Source organism: Cyprinus carpio, unplaced genomic scaffold, assembly GCF_018340385.1.
Source record: "Cyprinus carpio isolate SPL01 unplaced genomic scaffold, ASM1834038v1 S000006534, whole genome shotgun sequence".
Taxonomy (NCBI): domain Eukaryota; kingdom Metazoa; phylum Chordata; class Actinopteri; order Cypriniformes; family Cyprinidae; genus Cyprinus; species Cyprinus carpio.
In genome coordinates this window covers 365,293-389,708 of record NW_024879199.1, presented here as the reverse complement: position 1 = coordinate 389,708, position 24,416 = coordinate 365,293, and the positions used below count along the sequence as shown (strand labels likewise).

The 24,416-nt window shown below is 35.1% G+C and overlaps 1 protein-coding gene across 1 annotated transcript; it reads left to right on the top strand.

Moving 5' to 3' along the window:
• Window positions 1–387: 387 nt before the first annotated feature.
• Window positions 388–22,861, top strand: LOC109076912 (spondin-1-like). The gene is made up of 10 exons (XM_042754515.1): window positions 388–448; window positions 8,149–8,350; window positions 9,677–9,817; window positions 10,250–10,325; window positions 12,336–12,518; window positions 14,900–15,070; window positions 15,506–15,673; window positions 16,201–16,365; window positions 17,760–18,026; window positions 20,740–22,861. Exons 1-10 carry the CDS (start codon window positions 411–413, stop codon window positions 20,901–20,903), a joined length of 1,575 nt encoding a protein of 524 aa, XP_042610449.1. The 5' UTR covers window positions 388–410; the 3' UTR covers window positions 20,904–22,861.
• The last annotated feature ends 1,555 nt before the right edge of the window (window positions 22,862–24,416 follow it).

The following is a 24,416-nucleotide window of genomic DNA, read 5'->3' as shown; positions in this document are numbered from 1 at the left end:
CTCTTTACAAATAGATAGTAAGGTACAGTAGTTATTAAGTTTAGGTATGTGGTAGGGATCTAAAATATGGTCATGCAGAATAAGGCATTAATATGTGCATTATAAGTACAAATAAACTGCCAATATTCTAGTAATATACATTATGTGCTAGGTGATATTGAGAATTTATACTTAAAAATTAAACGTTACCGAAAAATTAACCCGATCTATTCTTGAATAAATAAATAAATAAATAAATAAATTATATATATATATATATATATATATATATATATATATATATATATATATAATGATTTTACCAAGGCTAAGGAGAGTCCTTGGCACTGTAGTAAATCAGAGCTATACTATATTTATTTACTTTTCTGTGTTTTATCACACAGGGTGATGAGGTCTTGACCGTCATAAAGATGAAGGCCCAATGGCCGGCCTGGCAGCCCCTTAATGTGTAAGTAACTGTCATGTAGTGTGTGTGTGTGTGTGTGTGTGTGCAGGTTTTATATCCTTTTCTCTGTTGAATAATATCTCATCAAAAAACAATATCTTTTTTTATTATTATTATTTTTATTTATTTTGTGCTATAGAGAGTACTTTACAAAGCTCTTTACAAAGCTTTTTACAAAGTTGAGTATTGCCTCTTTCTCCCCAGACAGCAACAACCGTGTTTCATGAAAAAAAAAAACAGTTATGTGCTTAGAGTGCTTTGCTTTCTCTTTATTTAACATTTATGTGATCTAAATTGATCAATGCTCCAATAATTACTCAAGCACAAAGAAATTCTAATTTATAATGCTGCATTCACCTCATCGGGTATATTTGGGTGCATTAGTACTTGAAAGTAGACAGGAAATTGCTTTTGAATTGACTCAGAGTGTCATGAAATGCTCAGTATGAGGCAAGAAGAGCTTCAAGTGCTTGAGACCAGAGCTATAAATGTCTTTCCTCACACTACATAATGAAACAGATGTCATTATTTGACTTTATAACAGCAGTTCATGTCAAAAAAGCCTAAATGGCATACATGTTCTTTATTTAGTTTTCTTTCTCCTTTTGTTGTCCTCTCATCTTCTCTGCAGTTCTGTTGCTCAGTAGCTACAGTATATATTTAGAACAACAGCTAATGTGTACTCTGCTGTTGGAACTTTCCAGAAACCTTGAAAAGCTTGAGTTGAGTTGATTAGCAGTGTGCTGACAGGCAGACAGTAAAATAATAGGTTGTCAATGAAAGCACAGTCTCTAATTAGCTGCATGATTTGTTAAAGCATGTATTTGTGTGTGTCTGTGTGTTGTGTCTCTTTTAAAGGGTGGAGTTGGATGATTTCATTTCCTTAAGGGGTATACGGCTTTATAACAGACTTTGCTTTCTTGTTAAGTAATAACACAAATTTATGCTGACTTTTGCAGTTGCTACCATACAGCATATGTGTGTGCTTGTGACTGTTATTTAAAATGTCAGACATGCAGTGCTTTTTTAGAGCACTGTTTGTTATTATAAAGTCATTTACTGTACACATCAAGCATAGTTTTATTAAGTATGCAATTCATGGAAAAGAATGAGGTTTTATGTCTATGAATAAAAAAATGCAGGTCATATAAACATATATACTGTTCCAAAGAAGTTATTCAACAATTAAATAGATTTAATCTGAGCAGTAACTATGAAATTGTAACAAAATAGATTTTAATCACTGTGTGTGTGTGTGTGTGTGTGTGTGTGTGTGTGTGTGTGTGTGTGCGTGCGTGCGTGCGTGTGTGTGTGTGTGTGTTTGTGTGTGTGTGTGTGTGTGTGTGTGTGTGTGTGTGTGTGTGTGTGTGAAGTGATGTGGCCAAGTATGGTGACCCATACTTGGAATTTGTGCTCTGCATTTAACCCATCCAGGTTCACACACACAGTAGTGAACACACAAACCGTGAACACACACCCGGAGCAGCCAATGCTGCGGCACCCGGGGAGCAGTTGGGGGTTTTGAACTTGAACCCACGACCTTCAAGTTACAAATCCAATTCTTTATCCATTAGGCCACGACTGCCCCGTGTATGTACTGGTATATATGGTTTATGAGGACACACATGTGTATAATGACATTGGAACTACAACGTAAACATGGTTTATGAGGACACTTCCTGTGTCCCCGTAAAACCAAAAACTTTAAAAAGGTGTTTTATGAAATTCCAAAAATTGCCAGTAGTTTTCTGTAAGGGGTAGGTTTAGGTGTAGGTAGACATGTGCTGATATTCGGTAATACGATATATCACTGTAATGAATATGCACGATATTGTTATCGTGGGCACTTCTAAATACAGAGAATAATTATATATTACAAATTATTCAGATTTTGGAATGCATTTTAAGAATACTTTTCCCATCAACTTGTCAAAATGCACAACACCGCTGTATGCTGCTTGAAAGACGTGATGTAAACAAGCACTCATGAGAAGCACGGGCTGAATGAAAGCACATTCACTCTCTGACAGCAGATGGCGCTAAACTGCAGAAAATGCAGCCCTTACCCTGGAAATCCCATAAAAAAAAGCAGCTGCTACTTTCTAAACATTTAAATAATATAAAATAATATTTATATATTTCCATAAAATTTTTCCATTTTAATCTGGACTACAACATGCCCTAGATATAGTTTGAAAGTGTTTTGATTCTTTATTGTTCATTAACACTTTACATTAGGGCTTCATTAGTTAACAACCTGCCAATGAAAAATTCTTCTGAACATTCATTAATCTTAGGTATTCCATTATTTAATAACACATTGTTAAAATTGAAAGTTGCAACTTTGTTATATAATGAGCTAATATTAACTAAGACTTGTATTTTTTAACAAAGAGTAATAACTTCTGTAGCAAATGTAGCTATTGCTCATTGTGAATGTTAATGCATTAACTAAGGTTAACTAATGAGTTCTTATTGTAAAGTGATATGGGTCTTTAAAGTTCCATTGCACTTTAATCAGTGTAAAACTTTTAACTTTAAATATATATATTTTTTTGTATTGCTTTATTGTATTTAAATGTTCAGTTAATTTTGTTATAAGAAAAAAGTTATTTAACCTGTTTTACTGTATTATGACCACTTTTTTGAAACTTAATTTCAATACCGTGATAATACCGCATACCGTGACAAAACATTATCAATTAATCGCAACAGGAAAATTTGATACCGGCATATCCCTAGGTGTAGGGTTGGTGTAGGGCGATAGCAAAATAGAGTTTGTACAGTATAAAAACCATTACGCTTATGGAGAGTCCCTGTAAAGCACAAACGCAAGTATGTGTATGTAGTGTATACATGTGTGTGTATAATTTCTACCCCCCCCCCCCCAAAAAAATAAATAAATAAATAAATAAAAAAATAAATCTAATTTTAATGGTAGTGTACTGTATATGCATATTAATAAGCATGCAAAAGCTTGCCTCTTGGACTCTACATTTTATAATTCCGAAATGAGGAATTTTCAGCCATGGGAGCAGGTTAATGATATAGAAATAAGCAATGTGTTGAATTTTTGTAAGGTCTTTTCTCATCTACTCGTTTGCCACAATAAATTTTGATTAATTATCAACATATCAAATCATTTGATTTCAAGTTTTAATTGCTTGAAAGATACATTCACAGATGCATGAATATGTTCATTAAACTTTTGAGCAGTACGGTCCCACATATGGGATTCTAATTTCTGTGTGCCTGGGCGTATGGTCCCACATATGGGATTTAGAACGTTCGGTGACGTCGCATAACTGCCAAATTCAAACTGCGTTTTCGCTCGTTGGCTGGCGCTGAGCCAGAGAGAGACGTGCACTGCTCTTGTCATATTATCACAACTATGCAGTATTATTAACCACGTAATGCATATTTTAGTTTTCAGACATTTAAATACACATAAGTACTAGTAAAACAATACATTTAGAGTTTGAAAAATACAGGCATATGTCTATGGAAGCAACAATAATAATGAATTCAAATTTAATTTGCAGATGTTTTTATATTCATATCAGATACACATAGTGTAAGTTACTATAAAGTTCACTCTATTCTTCACCCAGTTCATCGGCCACTTATTAGTTGTATTTCGGGAGAAATCGATGAATTCACGAGCTGTAAATGCGACTGACAGGACTCTCTGAACTGCAGCGCGAAAAAACATGGCGGCGCCCATCTCACATTTCAGATTCCGATCAAGATCATTTAGAAAGCTTTTTAAACGACAAAACACACTCATTTACACATATTTATGAATCGGAATATCAGATTGTTCAGTACATGGTATGTAAGTTTGTGAATATTTTAAATAAAAAAAGGAAAAACGAAATAAAAGCAATACATCTGTCATACAGTGTTGTAGACGTTGTGTGTCACGCGACAAGCAAGACGCGTCGCCATGGAAACAGTAAGGGGAACGTTCTAAAATAACGGTCGTCTTAAAAAAACTCACTCTGGGGGGACCGCTGGAATATTTTAAACTCACCACTGAAAAGGTTAAACGAGAGCTGGTGACTTACATTGGGGGTTTCGGTGGTTTATTATCCCACTAAGCCCTACACACTCAGTGTCCATGTACTGTACAACAAATATTTGACATAATCCTGCTGAATATGAACACCTCTCTGGTGGTCCATCCCACTGTGTGAGCCTGCCATTCATCACTCTTTTAACAGAACATCTCAGAGGGGTTAACTTTATCTCTGACGGCCATATTGCTCCAATACAAAGGAAAGATATATGTCTGAAATGGAGAGAAATACAGGTTACAAAGACCTGCAGACAGAAATGTTACCAACGTGATCATTGTAGTCTTCTTCATGTGTAAATGAGATACAGATGTTATTGTTTATATAGAAAAGTGCTTTTAAAACATTTTGGATAATTAAAATATTTGTGTAAATATTGTTTTCTATCTTTATTGTATTATGTTTTAGACTCTGTTTAGATTGAATGATGGATTAAAAATAGACCATAGTCTCCCTTTTGTTTTGATTTTGGTATTTTTGACACCACCAGTATGTACTAAAATTACCAAAACAAAAGATTTATTTAACAGTGATCTGAATCAGCTTACTCACCCTGGACAATCGTTTCTTCAAGGATCAATAGATGTTCTTAAGCCTTGTCTATCCCTGATCCAGCACACATTGCTCAGTTCATCATAAAGGATGCAATCACAATCTGTTCTCCCTGTAACTAATAATGACATAATGCCTATGCCAACCCATTTGATTGGCCCTTTCTACTCTATGGTTTCATCCAGAACCCGTCTTCCCCTTCTGCTGGTTCTGTCCAGCATGAAAGCCTTTAGGCCCGATACACTTCAAATGAAATCGAAGAACGAACTGATATGACATAATTTCTAACAAAATCAGGCCGAAACGAAGTTCGTTTTGAGTTTGTTTCGGCAGTTCAAAATAGCTGACCAAAGCGAACTTTCTGGGGGAGTTCGTTTGGCTCCTAAACACCTTGGAGCTTCCGTTGGTCCGTGGCGGTTATGCAATCGGTGGGTGTGTTCTGAAACTCCACCTTCTTTGACGTGTGATTATTTTCCCCAGGTTAATTTCTTAGTCAACAGAGGTCAGGCAAGAGAGAACAATATCTCCGGCCTAGTCACTAGCAACATGAATACACTGGAGTGTCGAATAGCTGAGCTGGCACAGATATATCCGCACCTGTATGATCGCTCGCGGAGAGACTTTAAAGATTCAGAGAAAGGATTCAATTTCTAGAAAGAAATTGCAATGAAGCTATGCAAACAGTTACGTAGATTAACATCTGTGACTAGTTTTCCAAAGCCATGAAAAGAATGAAAGGAAAGAGTAAGATATAAGGTAGCAAGTACCAAATACATGTGTTTCAAATAAATGTAACACCATACTGCTGCTGCTGCTTTTCTTTCAGTAAGTGAAATTAAAGGGTATACAATAATTTAACGAACATACAATAATAAACCTTTGTTTTTATCAAAAATCATGACACCACATAAAATATTTGACTCTGTAAAAATTTTTTGAGTTTAATAAAATAAATTAACACTAATAAAATAAAGCAAAAAACTGACTCCAATATTTTTTTTTACATCATGTTTTTTTTTTATAGTGTTTGAGTTTTTCAGACTTTGAGTAATGTGTTTTTTCCACATCATGCTGTATTGCAAACATGATACTTGACTCTGAACTGGGGCTAATCATTCTTTTGTCTATAATATTCTGACCATTGGTGCCCGTCTCAAACATAGATTGCTTACCCTTCATCGTTGTTGTGTTTAGGGGATACGCGCGAGCTTCGCAAGTTATGTTTCGCGAGTTTGTTTTGAACGAACTGGGTGAACCATTTGGTGCGTTGAACCACTGGCCATAGGCTCGTTGGATTTGAAGTGGCACTGCACAGACCAATCGGTGTATGACATCAAAGTAATGTGAGAGCAATTCAAAAGCACAAGGAGCCATCTGCTCTCAAAGCTCTTGTGATACTTTGATGTCACATACTGATCGATCTGATGGTGATGACCAGCTTCAAGTCAAACAAGCCTAATGATTCAATTGATTGAATGACACACTGTTTTCCTAATTAATGTTGTTCAGTTGCTTTGACGCAATCTTTTTTGATTAAAGCGCTATATAAATAAAGATGACTTGACTTGACTTGATTCAATGAATCATTCTTAAAGAAGCATTTACTTTACTCCTTAATGAATCAGCCATTTGAACGAATAAATGACTCGATGACTTAATCATTAAGACATTTACCACCACCTACTGGCAGTTTTAGTTTATTATTAAGAGTATCATATTTTCACAGTAATAATAATCAAATTAAGAAAATAAATTATTAAAGTTATAGTTCACCCAACCATCATTTACTCACATGGTCCAAAAGAGTATATGTAATAAATTTTATCAAACTAAATATTTCTTGCTGAACCTACTTTTTGTAATGTCTGTTTGATGCTTTACACAACAATGACTTTAAATTATCTTTTGGGAGTAATTTCTCCAAATTTGATTATTTCAGTTAATTAATCGCTACATCATGTAATTAATTAGATTAAAACATTTTAATCGCTTACCAGCCCTAATTAAAATGTAACATTTATGCACAATCCATCTATTAATTTTGTGGATAGTGAATTCATTTGATTGTTAATAGCCAGCATGTCTTTTGATTAAATATTTAAAATTACATTTAAACTCTGACTATAGCCTAGACATGTTGCATATTAATTGTACTATTTATCAACCTCAAAACATATGTTTGTGTATTTTGTGTTACTCCATTATGATGTTCTATTTGAGGGCATTTGTAGTGTACAGTAGGTATAGGGCCCAAAACATAACCTCAAGCCCAGGGGCCCCACGCCCCCTAAGTCCTGCCCTGACTTCATGGGTGATACATAATAATTGGGAAATTAATGATTTAAAAAAAAAAGGAATTACAGTACACGTGTTAATGGAATTTAAAGAAAAACTGACAAACTCTATAATATTATATAGTTTCTGTGTGGACATAAGAAATAACTAAGTTACTGTTTCATTGATTGCTAGAACAATTACTGCTCTGCAATTGCACTAGTGCTGCCTGTTAAATGAGTGATGGAGAGAGAGGACAGTTCAGATGTGTAATTACCAGATAAGAGGTATTATGATGAGAAAATATCAGTCAGAGTGGCGGCTACAAAAGGAATCCCACTTTCAGGTTTAAGAGGAGAACACAATGGCAAGCCATTTAGTGATCACACACCCCTCCGCCAGAAAAACACACACTTTCTTTGTTATATTTTACACCTCTCTGTCGGCCTGCTGTCTTTTGGCCTGTTTTCCGACTATCCTTCTCTTCTTACCCTTCCTTGTGATGGAATTATTGTCTTGATATTTTATTCGGATTTAAATAAATACAGTTCAATAAATGCTTAACAATTTAAACCTTTTCTTTCTTTCTTTCTTTCTTTCTTTCTTTCTTTCTTTCTTTCTTTGCATGATTGTTTGCATTACAGTTATTAATTATAAGTTATTGATTATGAAGTAAATAATTATTATTTTGTTGTCATGAAAATAATATCCTAATACATAAGATATGTAGTATCTTCTCATGTATGAATGTGACATATGCTATATAAATATGAATGCACTAGATTTCTCTCTTACCTGCAGTCGAGCAGCTCCTTCAGCTGAGTTCTCAGTGGACCGCACACGTCACCTGATGTCCTTTCTGACCATGCTGGGTCCCAGTCCTGACTGGAACGTGGGTCTGTCATCAGAGGACCTCTGCACCAGAGAGTGTGGCTGGGTCCAGAAGGTGGTTCAGGACCTCATTCCATGGGATGCGGGGACAGACAGCGGGGTAACTTATGAGGTGAGCACTCATACAGTGAGGTCCAACACTTTCAATCTATCTATCTATCTATCTATCTATCTATCTATCTATCTATCTATCTATCTATCTATCTATCTATCTATCTATCTATCTATCTATCTATCTATCTATCTATCTATCTATAGGATATGTAGACAGATGGATAGATAGGTAGACTGATAGATATATTTAGATAGATGTTTAGATGAGAAGTACTTGCAGTGAAGTACTTTCCTCCTGAGGTCTTTGGATAATATAGGGTTGTGACTATCTAAATGAGTTCTCTCCGTGTTAATAACAGAACAAAATAAAAACATGAAGAAAAAAAAAACATAAAAAAAGTATGTTTTAATTTAGTCCACTGGAGACCATACAGTTATGACCATAGCTTGAGTCTGCCATCTACTGGTGTTTTGTCAATGTTTGTTTGTTGATTTAATTCATCAATGTACTTGTGTGTTTGTTTTTCATTTACATATTGAGATGTTAATATTTTTACTTGTAGACTGGTTAGGTGGTTACAGGAATATGCTGGGTTAAATATGCATTAAGCTCTATAAACAGCATGTGTAACATTTTCATTTACCTCAGAAAATGTATGTATGTTTGTATGTATTCATTCTTTCTTTCGTCCATTCCAACTATTCTCATATGCTGTTGATAAATAATCTCATGATGTAAATAAACCAGGTGCATGCCTTTAACAGTGTCTGGTCCTAAGACATCCTTGGATTTCTTACTTTTAATTAATTTATTTTTTCAGCATTTCATTAAGGAGAGGGTCTGTGTATATAATTTGTATTGCTCCCCTGATTGTGCGTGTTATATTCAAACTCTCTCAGCGATCTGCTGCTGTTGACTGTGGAGCTAATCTCTCTTTTTCGAAGCCTGAAGCCTTGATATGGTGGTCTCTTTGTTGTGTGAGGTGTTTTTAAACTGTAAAAATATGGAATAACCATATAGGCATTCTACTTTTGCAGTATTTATTTTTTGACATCAGTTCAAATATAAAATAATTGAAAATCCTGTGGGTATGTATTTTTGTTTCATCCTCAGTGTTTTTTTTTTTTTTTTTTTTTTTTTAAGAACAGTTCAGCAAAATAAATAAATCTTGTGATAAATGGTTGCAAAATGTTTGCATGCCTCCTTTTACTTACATTTTATGAAAAAAGAGAAGCTTGAACATTCTGCCAAATTTTTGTGTTCTGTGTAAGAAAAAATGGACACAATGAGAAAGAGTAAATAACAGTGTAAATGACTTGAACATTTGATATTTTGTTAAACTGGTTTATTTTTATTATTTATCTATTTATTTTTGTGCCATAGTCTCCCAACATGCCTGCAACACCTCAGGAGAAAATCCGTCCCCTCACAAGTTTAGACCATCCACAGAGCCCTTTCTACGACCCAGAGGGTGGCGCGATCACTCCTGTTGCTAGAGTTGTCGTAGAGAGAATTGCTCGCAAGGTCTGTTTCTTTGCTTGTCTTAAAAAAAAAAGAATTTTTAAAAATCTATTTTAAAAGAAAATGTCCTTAGCTGTTGCAGTTTTAGCTTTTATTGTGCAAAACAGCTCTGCATTATTCATGTCATAAATGTCTATAAACTGAGAGCTAAAATAACTTGACAACAACAGATTATGCATATTTATGAACCCAGCATGTCACAACAGTGCCCTGAAAGTATTGAAAGTCATGCATCCTCAATTGGGAGAGTGTTAGATTACTGTATAAGAATTAGTAGGAACAAAGGGAAAAGTATAACGCAGGTCGACTTTTTGCTGTTTTCAGTCAGATGGTAATAGTGAATCAAATCGCATCACTGTGTAGAAGAAAATGATTAAATGAGGGACATCATTTAAAGTCTGTTTGGAAGTTTGAGTTGTTTTCTGATGTCTTCAGGGTGAGCAGTGCAACATTGTGCCTGATAATGTGGACGACATTGTGGCTGACATTGCCCAGGAGGAAAAAGAAGAAGGTTTGCATCTCTTTATCTTTTCATCAAAGTCAACCTTGAGAGAGAAAGAGAGAGAGAGAGAGAGAATGACACTTTTAACTATTCAATATCCTAAACTACTCCAGTCCAACCAAGAGTAAATTGTATGCATGAGAACATAAATTACTGTACATTTTCATTAAGTAACTGCTTTGTCTCAGGTGTTCATTCTAAAATTTCAAACTCAAGTATCAGTTGTGTGGGGAGCGGAACTCGGACATCTTTAGGTTTCAGTGCCATAGAGAAACATTAGAAGATTCAAAGCTTGTATTGTTTATGGGGTTTATGCTTCAAAAAATGGAAAAACAATGTGCCTGGGGTACTTATAACACTTATTCCAGGTATCCTGAGTGGATGGGCAATGGAATTTATTTTATTCTATTTCCTAAACCCAAACAAAACAGAGCAAAATGTCCATAAACATTCACCCCCAGTCCCAATGAAGACAAAAACCTTCATTTTCTGGTTGTCATACTCTCATTATATTTACAATTTTCATCTACTCAAGCAGAACATTGATGTCTTCTTGCGCTTCAGAAAGGTATCTCTGGCCAAAACAAGCTAACGTTAAAGTTAGTGAGTCCATGCATGCTAAACGTAACAAATCGCGTCTTGTACAGTGTAGGGCAAAAACACAAACAAAGGTCTACATTTCACTGTCTCTTCATATTAAACTGGTTGAATGTAAATTAATATAATCTTACCCTGCAGTACATGAACAGTGTTGATCTGGGATTTTTTTCATCTGCAATCATGACTAACATAACATAAGACTTCTCCCACTTGCATTGTGATCTTTAAACACTCACTTCCAAATTAATACCCACAATATTTATTTTCAAATCTTTTACATCTCTACATGGCGTATATAAGTCTCACTTGAATGATGGTCCTTCTGTGTCCAAAATTTATCAAAAGATATAGGGACAAGGTTTTCCCACTGACAGCTGTCATTGCAACAGTAACTAAAAAATGTAACCGGTCAATTGTTGTTCTTCGGGTTCTTCCAGAACATGTTAGATGAAGAATCACATTTGTATGACATAACAGTTTAGGTGAACTGAATAGAAACTTTCATAGCTAATGAATGATGAATTAATTAAATTTTCAGTAATCTTTAATTGAAATCTCAGCTTGGTCTCTGATGTTTCTTGCAAAATCCCTTCAAAGAAATAACAATTGTTACATACAAGAATACACAATAACCACAATAATACTTATTTCCTTTCAGATTAGAGAGAGATTAGGACTTACTTTTTTATGTTGAATTGGAATCATGATATTCTATTTGAACACCCTCCATGTGTGACAATATTCAGTAGCCAATATAGAATCATGCAGATTCATTGGCTGATGGTGCTGATGGCACCCTCCGAGGAACCATTACACCAGTGCCTCAAAGGATACACTTTTACCATCACTCATCAGATTTCTACAAAATAAATTGTAAAAGTACAGAAGTTGTGACAGTAACAAAAAGGGTATGGCATAATTATGCAGTATTTCATTCCCTACAGAGGGAACCAGGGTTACATACTTAACCAAGAAGTTCCCTTTAATAGGTTCACTCAACTGAGTGTCTGCCATGATACTCACATGCCATGAAGAGAGTGTGACCATAGCATAGTACTGATGCAGTGCTGAATGACCTATGAAATGCAACATCTTTTTGTGGCTATCAACAACATCATACAGTATGTTAAAGCAGAGCTCATTACGTTTCTTGGTTATGTCAGATGATATGGTCTTGGGAGATGGGTTTTTTTGGCATTTTTTTTTAAAGCAAAAGTTTAAGCAAAAGTTGCTCTTTGCTCTCCATTTAATCTCACAGATGTTTATTTGAAACAACAACAACAACAAAAACGATCCCAGTAGTGTTTTTTCTGTCTTATGGCCACTCCCTTTATGAGAATCCATAATGCTAACAGACAAAAATGTTCTTATTATGAGACTTTTCATCCTCCCACTTCTTTTTCTTTTCTGTCTTGTCAGATGACACTCCAGAGACATGTATATACTCCAACTGGTCTCCGTGGTCTGCGTGCAGCTCCTCGACATGTGAGAAGGGGAAGAGGATGAGGCAGAGGATGCTGAAGGCACAGCTGGATCTCAGTGTGCCCTGTCCGCATACTCAAGACTTTGAGCCCTGCATGGGGCCCGGCTGCAGTGATGAGGGTCAGAATCAAACACACACAAAATCAGGATTTTAGTCCCAATATGGAAAGGACCATGGAAGTTATTGTCAATCATATTGATATTATCTCTGTTTAAAAATGTAAAAAAAAAAAAGAAAATACTGAAACAGCTGCCTACTAAGAGGCCGTCTACACAGGATGTGTTCTTGTACTCAAAAAATAGTAGGATAGGATGCATAGATAAGAATGCATGGGTCTATAGGTCTTTTTCCAGACGTCAAAATAATATTATTTGATTTTGGTTTAAAAAACAAAATGTGTTCTTGAATTCCGGAAGCGCTATTCTTTTAAGTTGGTCTATGCACATCAAATAGATGTCTTTACTACATCCTGTGTTTTTTGTTTGTTTGTTTATTTATTTAAAACATCTCTCATACGGGGCCGGTGCCACCTTGTGGTCAGAAAATATAATGAAATTCATAAAAATGCTTATAACTTTTTAAAATATTAAACTATTTTCATGGGACTTTCATGGGTAAAATAAAATAAAATAAAATAATATATTTTTAATATAATAATATATAATATTTTTTCCCACATATTTATTTATTTCAAGTTTGTTGGAGTAATACATATTGGGAATGCCAAGACTGTAAAGGATGTAAGTTTGGTTCTTATAAGGTAGATTTTATTTTATTGAATTTCTACTTCTACAGTTTTCCCTGTAGCAGACTGATTAATACATTGATTGTTTCATTCATTCATTCATTGTTTTTTGTCTTTGTTTCTTTCATTGTCTTTTTCTTTCTTTCTTTCTTTTTTTCTTTCTTTCTTTCTTTTCATATGTTGATCAGCTTATGCTGTTTATAACTGGTCTAAGAATTTAACCTAACATCCTACAAGGACAAAATTTACCAGTCAAACCGTGACAGAATATAATTTTATGGTGAGCTAACCTTTACTCACCATTTTTGTGCACAACAAGAGCTTTATTGATCAGACATCTTGGGGCACCCTGCCTTGAGCAGGAACATTTTTAAAATGCCTTAAAGCAATACTAACTAGACATTTTTATTGGGTGACATAATCTTTGCATCTTTCTTGGGTAAGGTTGCATCTTACTTCTCAATGGGCAGTACTATTGATTTTCACTGGAGACATTAAAAGGTCAAAGCAGCTTCTGCATAGTTTTTGTTGCCAGAGTGAAAATCGATAAAAATGCATAGCTCATTTGTATTATTTCTAATAAAACAAAATGTTGATGCATAGGATGAGCAAGCATGTATGTGTATAAGGTAATGAGTAACATAGTGAATAAAATGATGAGCTGTTTTATAATGCTTTAGCAACTAGAATTAAAAGAATGAAAATAAATAAAGTTAAAAGAATTAAAATAAATAAAGTTAGATGTGAATTAAGATGTCTCTTTAATACTTTAAATAAAACAGCCTGTTTATCGCAAACCACACATTAGTGGGTGGGTTTTTCTTTAGTGTTTAATGTGGTGTTAATATCCATTATTAATTGATTATCATGTAATATAGATGATACAGAGTTGGCCTCCAGGATGTCATATTTACTCACAGTTTTATTGGTGTTTCAATAAGCCACGTTTTATCAAGCAGAACAAATGCCAGTAATTTGAAAGAAGAGGGAAGTCCAGGCTTTGCACCATATGCATCTTGCCAATGCATCTGACTATAACAGATTAAGTAATATTATAAATTCATGGTGGCATTGTATATTATTGCCTGTAGAACAGGTTAATGTTCTTAATTAAACTTTAGAGTAGAGTAGAGTAGAGTAGAGTAGAGTAGGCATTTTTCATGAATGCATATTAGGGCATCTAAAATTGTTTAGAAAAGCTAAACTTGTTAAAGAAAAAAAAGAAAAAAAGAAAATTAGAAAGTTCTCATGTACTATTGGTAAATTTTCAAGGTGGTATCTGAATTTTAAAACAGCGATTGGCCCTTAATAAACTAGCTGCCATGTTCAGTGATATGGTGATGCGGTTGTTCTAGTGGGGCTCTTGACTAAAACATTCTACCAGCTATGCCAGGCTCCATAATTACCTAAATCAGCTTGGACCAGCTAGAAACCAGCTACCATCTTCAAAAAAAATAAAAAAAAATAAAAATGTTTTGCCCACTATTATGATGTAATTGTTTGAGTAGTGCCCCTTGACTAATATATCTTTGCCAGGCCCTGAAAACCAGCTTCCATGTTCCAAAACAATAATTCCAAACCATGTTCCTGGAGCCCCCTCAGTAACATGGCTGGTAACCACTGTTCCAAAACATCTGTCAACTTAAGCTAATTTTATCAGTATTTTATCTGCATTTTTTAACAGGACTGGTGGTTGAATGTTAAAAGATTTTTTATCAAGGACATGCATAACAAAGTGAACTTTGACTTTTACAGATGCTTCCACGTGCATGATGTCGGAATGGATCACATGGTCACCATGCAGTATGTCTTGTGGTGCAGGTGTGCGTTCCAGGGAACGCTATGTAAAACAGTTTCCTGATGATGGCTTTGCTTGCACTCATCCCACTGAAGAGACAGAGCCATGCACTGTCAATGAGGACTGCTGTGAGTATTATTTACCTGTGGACTAATAACAAGCCAAATTCATTGAAATAAAACAGATGTTTTCAATTTTATTGATCCATCACAATTTAATCAAATTTTTGACAATTGCCAATTGTGCAGGAAGGAAATTTTGATAAAATGTACCTGTACCTAAAGTTCCTCTACATAATATACTGTCGATTCCTGCTAACATTGTCATTCATCTACAGTAAATGTTTTATTGCTGTTTTTATGTATTGTTTAGGTTACTTGGATAAAATAAAATAAAATAAAATAAAATAAAATAAAATAAAATAAAATAAAATAAAATAAAAACTAGCCAGTCAAATCCTTACTTTATATTTTAATAAAATACTAAAAGTTATTTTAAACAAATGATCTTAAAACATAATTGTGTGCTCCAATCATATGTACTGTATATGTTTCTGTGTGTAGCTCCAAGCAGTTGCTTGGTTACTGAATGGGGTGAATGGGATGCATGCAGCGCCACCTGTGGGCTTGGCATGAAACGACGGGAGCGGATGGTGAAAATGCCCCCATCTGATGGCTCTATTTGTGGGGCCGAGGTGGTGGAAGTGGAGAAGTGTATGATGCCAGAATGCCGTGAGTGCAAACATTCACATGCATGCCCATATTAATATATGCACAGCCATGAATGCTAAATTGACCATATTAACACACATGCACATTAAAAGATTCCCACACAGTATCAGTACATGTCTGTGAATGTTTGGGTCACATTAACATCTCCATAATTACAAATTCACATTCACATATTCATATGAATACCCAGAACACAAGAAGTGAACACACTGCCCCACTGTAACATATTGAAATCCATAACTCACAAAAAATACACTCACAAACATATTCACACCCATATTAACCTATTAATATACATAACATAGGAAATAATTAGTGCGTATTATTATAAAATACACATACACTCACATTACATTGTTCACACACAAATTTGCATACTGCACATGCCAATATTATCATATTAAAAAAATAAAAAATACATTAACATATTCTCATAAACAAGCCCACATTAGTATATTTATACAGAATAAACACCCACATGCCTGCAGTTTTCAGTGTTATGATGCTGAGTTTTGTTGTGTGTATAGATACGATCCCATGTTTACTGTCCCCCTGGTCGGACTGGAGCGATTGCAGTGTGACGTGTGGTAAAGGCACACGGATGCGTCAGCGTATGCTGAAATCACCTGCAGAGCTGGGAGAATGTAACGAGGAGCTGGAACAGATGGAGAAATGCATGCTGCCAGAGTGTCGTGAGTTACACATGCTCTTCTCTATTACACATACACACACAAACATAACAGTTAACAGCTCTCACAAATAACAGATACACAGTATGTGTCTGTCTGTGTGTGTGTATGTGTGTTAATCAGTCCTAATTGTGAGAGTGGGTCCAGGAGAAGTAAAGTTAAAGTCTGACCTGTCTGGCCATCCATCCACCCATCATTAAAAAACAAAAACAAACAAACAAATGTGATACATTCTGATAACAAGTTGGCCACACCCTTTGAGATATACTGTAAGACCATCTGAGTAACTGTAGGATACTCTTTTCAGCTTGCTATGATTTGGGATACTCTAATTCTAATGTCTGATACTATTTAGTGCAGATGATATGCAAGTTGGGACATCTCAAGTGTGTAGCTCCAGGAACAGGACTAAAGATTTCCGAGTTACACAATCAAATTCTTGATTATTGAACTGTTGTATAATTGCAATGAAAAGCCCTTATTATATATAAAACACATATTGTATTACTATGTTGTTATTCAAACATACAATTATTTTACTTATTTAGTACTGTACATTTCAATGAGAAAATTAAGCCTTTATTTAAGAAATAAATTACTATTTCAAATTAACACCTCTTGTGGCAGATTTCCTTTTTTATGTATTTTAGAGACTCCAATTATTTCCATAATTGTCTTGACAAAGGCTTAATTGAATTGACTTACATGTTCATGTTATTTTTAATTAAGGTTACATTTCTAGTTGAGTCGTAAAATATGGATGGCACAGGCAAATAGGTTCTTTAAATGCAATTTGCCAGCGATCATATTGTTCACTATATGACAGAAGCTGAATGGTCTGAAGCCAATGAGATTGCTTGCTCAGCATTTAAATAATCTCGGGCATTATTCCCTGTAATTTTGTCATGCAATGCACTATTAGAATTTCTCTGAAATCCTCCTCTTCCCCAGACCCACCTGTCTAGATCTACTATTAGATTTATTTATGTCTACTCATGCAGCAACAGCACATTTTATATGCTTACAGCAGTGTGTCTGTGTATCTATTGGTGGTATCAAATCCAGCGTACATAGCAGATCTAGTATGCCAAGACCAAATACTTTAACATATAAAACTATTGAGAGGGTTGTCATGATTGAAATATGTTTTATCAGAAATCCATTGTACAGATAGACAGCTGTGATGTGAACCAGGAGCACCTAATAAACAATATATATATATATATATATATATATTTATATATATATATATATATGTGTATACAAAATAAATAAATAAATAAATAAATAATGCTAAATAATAAACGTCCTCTCTTTAATTATTACATTTTCCCTGAGATAGGCCTATGTTGTCATATTTCTGTTTGAATATTGTCTCTTTTGATGTCTCTCTCTAGCGATGGATTGTTTGATGTCAGAATGGTCCGAGTGGTCAGAGTGCAGTAAATCCTGTGGAAAGGGTCACTTGATCCGCACACGCATGATCACTCTGGAGCCTCAGTTTGGTGGGGATCCGTGCCCTGAGACTACACAGAAAAAAACATGCAAGATCAAGAAGTGTAATCAAGGAGGCATAAACAGTGATGAGAGGAAGAGGCGCAAGGAAGACCGTAAGAAGAGGAGGAACAAACAGGGAAGGGAGGAGAGTGCCGATGAGCTTGCAGGTGAACATGCAAGTGTCACTGTTAAAGGAATAATCCACCCCAAAATTTTCATTCTCTCATCATGTGCTTACTCATGCCATCCCAGATGTATGTGGCTTTCGTTCTTCTGTGCATACGGAACATAAACATGGATTTAAAAAAAAAATAAAAAATCTGTGTCTGTGAGTCCATACAATGCAACTGGCCTAAAATTGTTGCTTTAAAACATTCAAAATGAACACAACGGTAAAATATATTATACCAATGTCTTTTTAAGCGAAACTATACATGTATATGAGACAAAAAAAGGCTAATACTTTTAACTTTTTAATTTAACTTAACCAATAATAACTTCCTACTGTCAGCATGCTGTGAACGTCAGCATGTTGTGAAGTGTGTTGTGAAACAATTACATTTTAAAATATCTGTAATAATCTATGTCCATATTAATATTATTAGAGTCCATATTAATGTTATTAGAACTCACGCATAGTGCTTATTTTTCTAAAAAATCTCCCTTTGTTTTCCACAGAAGACAGACTGACTCAGATTCAGCTTTGATGTCCTGTTTAGGGAAACTAAGATTGCAGCAAGATGCCAGAACCCTAACCACATCCATGTACTTATAACTATAACATACATAGAATTATAAAAATTACGTTCTAAAACACACATAAAAATAGATGTATAAAGTATATTCTTAAAACATTTATACATTTTGTAAATGAAGTACAGTCTTTTCTCCAGGCCAGAACAATTCTATAGCTTAATGACCACAGCCACAAACGAGTCTTTCTTGCTTATAGGCATTCTAAAACACTCTGAAAATCAAGTCAACAGTACAAAGAAAAATTTTGACTTTCTTAAGAACATAATTATGAAAAATGTATTTCCACAATATAAAAGGAAAGGACAGATTTGATAAATTGTGTGTAAAACATGAAATGTCCTTCATTTTATTAACATCATATACATCTGGAATGGCATGAGGGTTAAATGATGACAACATTTTCATTTTGGGGTGGAATTTCCCTTAAATAATCACATTACATGTCAAGGATTTGTTGTTGTTGTTGTTGTTGTTAGCAAGGCAGCATGACATTGCTGCTGACTATAGCCATGCACAGGCCTCAAATATAGGCCCTAGCCTTGCCCTGGCCTGAGACGCTCAGGCCCTAGCCCAACCTTTGTCCGACAGCTTATAAGAATTACCAACCCGAGTCCAACCCAAGCTTTTTTTTTTTTCTTTCTACCAAAACAGCTTATACTACTGTTTCACCTATTAAAATAGTTCAGTTTTGTATGTAATGGTAAAGTGATAATATTTCATTAATTTTTTTATCGTTAATTAAAAAAAAATAATAAAAAAAAATAAAAAGGTTTGGAGCATTTTTTTTTTTTTTTGTTCGTTAAATATAAGTTTTTGTTTTTTAAGTAACGACCAAGCGGCCAGCAGCAGACAGTCAGTTGATCATAGCCTATGTTTGATAAATTTAGCTTTTCTCAAATCATCACAACTTGCCTAAAATAAAATCTATAGATATAAAACACTTCAAGCATATATCACAATGTTAGTTTAAATTTTTTAACCTAGATAAATGTGCGTTGCACATCCATGACAAATGTATCTATAGAAAGTTTTGAATTACTACTTTAAAACGAAAATAATCTAATCGAAAACAAAAACTCTTTCATTATGTAATCCTTAAAGATGCATTTCTCTCTAAAGGTGTGGCAAATGAGGAGATGGCGAGTCAGGATCATCAACTTCATCTTTGCGACACTGGTTTAGAAATAAGTTTATTAATAAATAATTAAAATATCTCCTTCCTACTTCCCCCTGACACATTCATGGTAATTACTTTTGCTGGGGCTTTGCGGCAAGCTTTAGCCTATTGTGTGCACTTGCAGGCGGTACTCTTCCATCTGGGCTGAAGGCACGCTAGCTGCTGCTGCTGCTGGTGGGTCACTAAACACCGTCCGAGCCACTCTTGAGAGTTGCGGTAGAATTTTTTTTTCATCACCGTAATTGATGGATGTCTAAAATCTAAAAATAAGGAGAAGCCTAAAACAGGACCAATGCCAAGCTCAGGTCTGAGCTATGATGTGAATATTGGCCTGAAGCCCTGCCCTAGGGGTGTAAATAGTTTGGGGCCTGTCAGGCCAGGCTGAAATGCATGGCTCTACTGCTGACATTTACAATTAGTAATTCTGCATCATCACATCACCCCTGGAGATACTGACCTTAGAAAATCAGTATCATGTTATCACTTATACATATGTCAAACAAGCATCATAACATTACCACTGACAATGTATTTTAATAAATTAGCATTATAACATCACTACTAATGATACTGTGGATACTGGGGCTTTTTTTAGTGCATTAACATAATATCATCTTAGCTAGCTCTTTTTTTTAGTCCATCAGAATCATAACATTAAATTGCACATGTTATTAATACATGTCATTCAATTTGTAATTATGCATCATAGCATCACAGCACTACTGATGCCAACACTCCAATGGCAAATCAGAATCAGCATCTGCACTGCAGATGCTATAATTCTGTTAAAGTAATTATTTTTAATAACATTGCCACTACAGATGACACAGAAGCTCTCCATTACTAATTCATAATATCATAACCACTACAGACAGTGTCTCTAAATAAAAAGACAGATGATTATTTGATCATCAAGAGTTGTATCTGGTCTATTTTTCTTCCTGCAGGATGCAAAATGAAGCCGTGGTCTGCATGGACTGACTGTACCAAGCTGTGTGGTGGGGGAATCCAGGAGCGTTTAATGACTGCCAAGAAGAGATATAAGAATGCACAACTAACTAGCTGTAAAGATCGAAAGGAGATACGGGCCTGCAATGTCCATCCCTGCTAGGGCTGTACTTGAATATGCTTGCGTGATGGGACCCAATCTACATTATGAACAGACTGTGACACTGTCTTGCAGTTATTTAATGCACTCTGTTTGGGATTGGAAAGCTGCAACAAGTAGTCTGTTATTTTTACTTTTATTTTCTAGAATTTATAGTGACCCAGGCATTGTCTAGCCTGTAAAGGAATGGAAAACCAAGAGGGGGGTGCTCAGAGTTGCAATGTACTGTACAAATTCAGATGTATTAATATGCATTAGTATTTGAGAGTAACAGTCCTCTATGAAGCTTTGAAGAAGGGTGTTCTTTTGAACGTTGTTTTTTTTTTCACAAGCAGTCCATGGCGTATTAAAGATTAATGTGTTCCGACATGAAATGCAAAACACATTTCTCCTTTTATACTCTGTGATCCAAACACTTACACATATACAAAAAAAAAAAAAAAAAAATAGCATCCTTCCAAAAGAAATTACTCTTGAAATCACAGTCATAAGTATTAGAGGTTCAGAGACATCATGTGATGTGACCGAATTCTCTTTTCTTTTTTTTTTCTTTTTTTCCTTGAGATCACATGAACATGTTCACTTTTACCCTATAATCAGAATGATCAGAGGAGCTACATTTAGATGCATGCAAACCATTTATTCAAGAGATCTGAAATGCTGTGGCCATAAATATCCAGGGTTTTGGAGTTTTATTGCTTTGAAGCCAGAGAAAAATACTAATTTTAGAAGAACATTTCAGACAACACTAAGATGCTTTTGCATCTGAACTTGGTATTAGTATGTAACATTTAAGGTACAACAAAATATACAAAAACTAAACAAAATCCAAAATTTGTGCATTTTAATAGACACTGAAACGTACAATATTGGCATATTGACAACATGTAAATTGTAAACACTGTTACATATTTACACCTACAGAAGCTTGACATTTTCAAATCTTTTATCATAACTATATTTGTATAGTTACATTATTACCATTTCATAGATGTTTTAGATTCCTTGACTTACCCCAAACCTAAACATAAGTATAAAACATAAAAAAGCCAGCACCAAAGCATCCCACATGGCTAATGTGTTTCTCTGTTTCTTGCTGAAAATCTCATTCCAATATACTTAAGGTGCAGATATTTTGTTCAAATGCATATATTTTAAGGTTTTAAAGGTGGTTTTTTTTTTTAATGAGCCAACTTTATTTTAATGCGATTGAAAACATAATTTTGATCATAAATGCAAAATCATACAATTAATTACATACATTCAGTATTCATAATTAAGTATTCATAGACATGCTTGTATATAAAGTTTTTCATATATAAATAATTTGATTTAGATGCTATTAATACATCAGTATTGTACGTTTTATTGTGTGTGCAAATGGTAGAACCACACTTTACAGTACATTAAGTAAAAATACTCATGAGATCATGTTGATATACTGCACAATTTCTTGCAAAATTGTTTACTTGCATCTAAAGAGGGCTATTCTGCTTTGACATCCTCAATAAAAAAATAAAAATAAAAAAAATCAATAAACTTGTCACACAAATGTCACACAAGTACAAGTACACACAGGTAGCAGAGCAAATTTTTGAAAATGTTTGATCATTTAAATCCCGACAGATATGTTGAAAAAATGTGCTCGTACAAAGGTTGTTTTACCTAGTCACTTATACTTGCATACTTTTCCCGTATATATGGCCTTTCATAAATCAGGCCCTAGAGCTGGTAATATGTTTGATTTTAATAGTCTTTGCCCAGAAGTATTGCCATGTTTGCAAACCAGCTTTACTTACTTTTACAAGATAACTGTAAAATAGTTGTTGGAAAATATACTATTCTTGAGTAAAGATAATGGCCATAAGCCAGTTCAAATACAGGTCCTTCTCAAAAAATTAGCATATTGTGATAAAAGTTCATTATTTTCCATAATGTAATGATAAAATTAAACTTTCATATATTTTAGATTCATTGCACACCAACTGAAATATTTCAGGTCTTTTATTGTTTTAATACTGATGATTTTGGCACACAGCTCATGAAAACCCAAAATTCCTATCTCAAAAAATTAGCATATCATGAAAAGGTTCTCCAAACGAGCTATTAACCTAATCATCTGAATCAACTAATTAACTCTAAACACCTGCAAAAGATTCCTGAGGCTTTTAAAAACTCCCAGCCTGGTTCATTACTCAAAACCGCAATCATGGGTAAGACTGCCGACCTGACTGCTGTCCAGAAGGCCATCATTGACACCCTCAAGCGAGAGGGTAAGACACAGAAAGAAATTTCTGAACGAATAGGCTGTTCCCAGAGTGCTGTATCAAGGCACCTCAGTGGGAAGTCTGTGGGAAGGAAAAAAGTGTGGCAAAAAACGCTGCACAACGAGAAGAGGTGACCGGACCCTGAGGAAGATTGTGGAGAAGGACCGATTCCAGACCTTGGGGGACCTGCGGAAGCAGTGGACTGAGTCTGGAGTAGAAACATCCAGAGCCACCGTGCACAGGCGTGTGCTTTTGAACCAGAAACAGCGGCAGAAGCGCCTGACCTGGGCTACAGAGAAGCAGCACTGGACTGTTGCTCAGTGGTCCAAAGTACTTTTCTCGGATGAAAGCAAATTTTGCATGTCATTCGGAAATCAAGGTGCCAGAGTCTGGAGGAAGACTGGGGAGAAGGAAATGCCAAAATGCCTGAAGTCCAGTGTCAAGTACCCACAGTCAGTGATGGTCTGGGGTGCCATGTCAGCTGCTGGTGTTGGTCCACTGTGTTTTATCAAGGGCAGGGTCAATGCAGCTAGCTATCAGGAGATTTTGGAGCACTTCATGCTTCCATCTGCTGAAAAGCTTTATGGAGATGAAGATTTCGTTTTTCAGCACGACCTGGCACCTGCTCACAGTGCCAAAACCACTGCTAAATGGTTTACTGACCATGGTATTACTGTGCTCAATTGGCCTGCCAACTCTCCTGACCTGAACCCCATAGAGAATCTGTGGGATATTGTGAAGAGAAAGTTGAGAGACGCAAGACCCAACACTCTGGATGAGCTTAAGGCCGCTATCGAAGCATCCTGGGCCTCCATAACACCTCAGCAGTGCCACAGGCTGATTGCCTCCATGCCACGCCGCATTGAAGCAGTCATTTCTGCAAAAGGATTCCCGACCAAGTATTGAGTGCATAACTGAACATAATTATTTGAAGGTTGACTTTTTTTTGTATTAAAAACACTTTTCTTTTATTGGTCGGATGAAATATGCTAATTTTTTGAGATAGGAATTTTTGGGTTTTCATGAGCTGTATGCCAAAATCATCAGTATTAAAACAATAAAAGGCCTGAAATATTTCAGTTGGTGTGCAATGAATCTAAAATATATGAAAGTTTAATTTTATCATTACATTATGGAAAATAATGAACTTTTATCACAATATGCTAATTTTTTGAGAAGGACCTGTAAGTAATGGATCTGTTGTCTTCTGTGATGATTTTTTGGTGTGTCAATTTTAAACTAAAGGCAC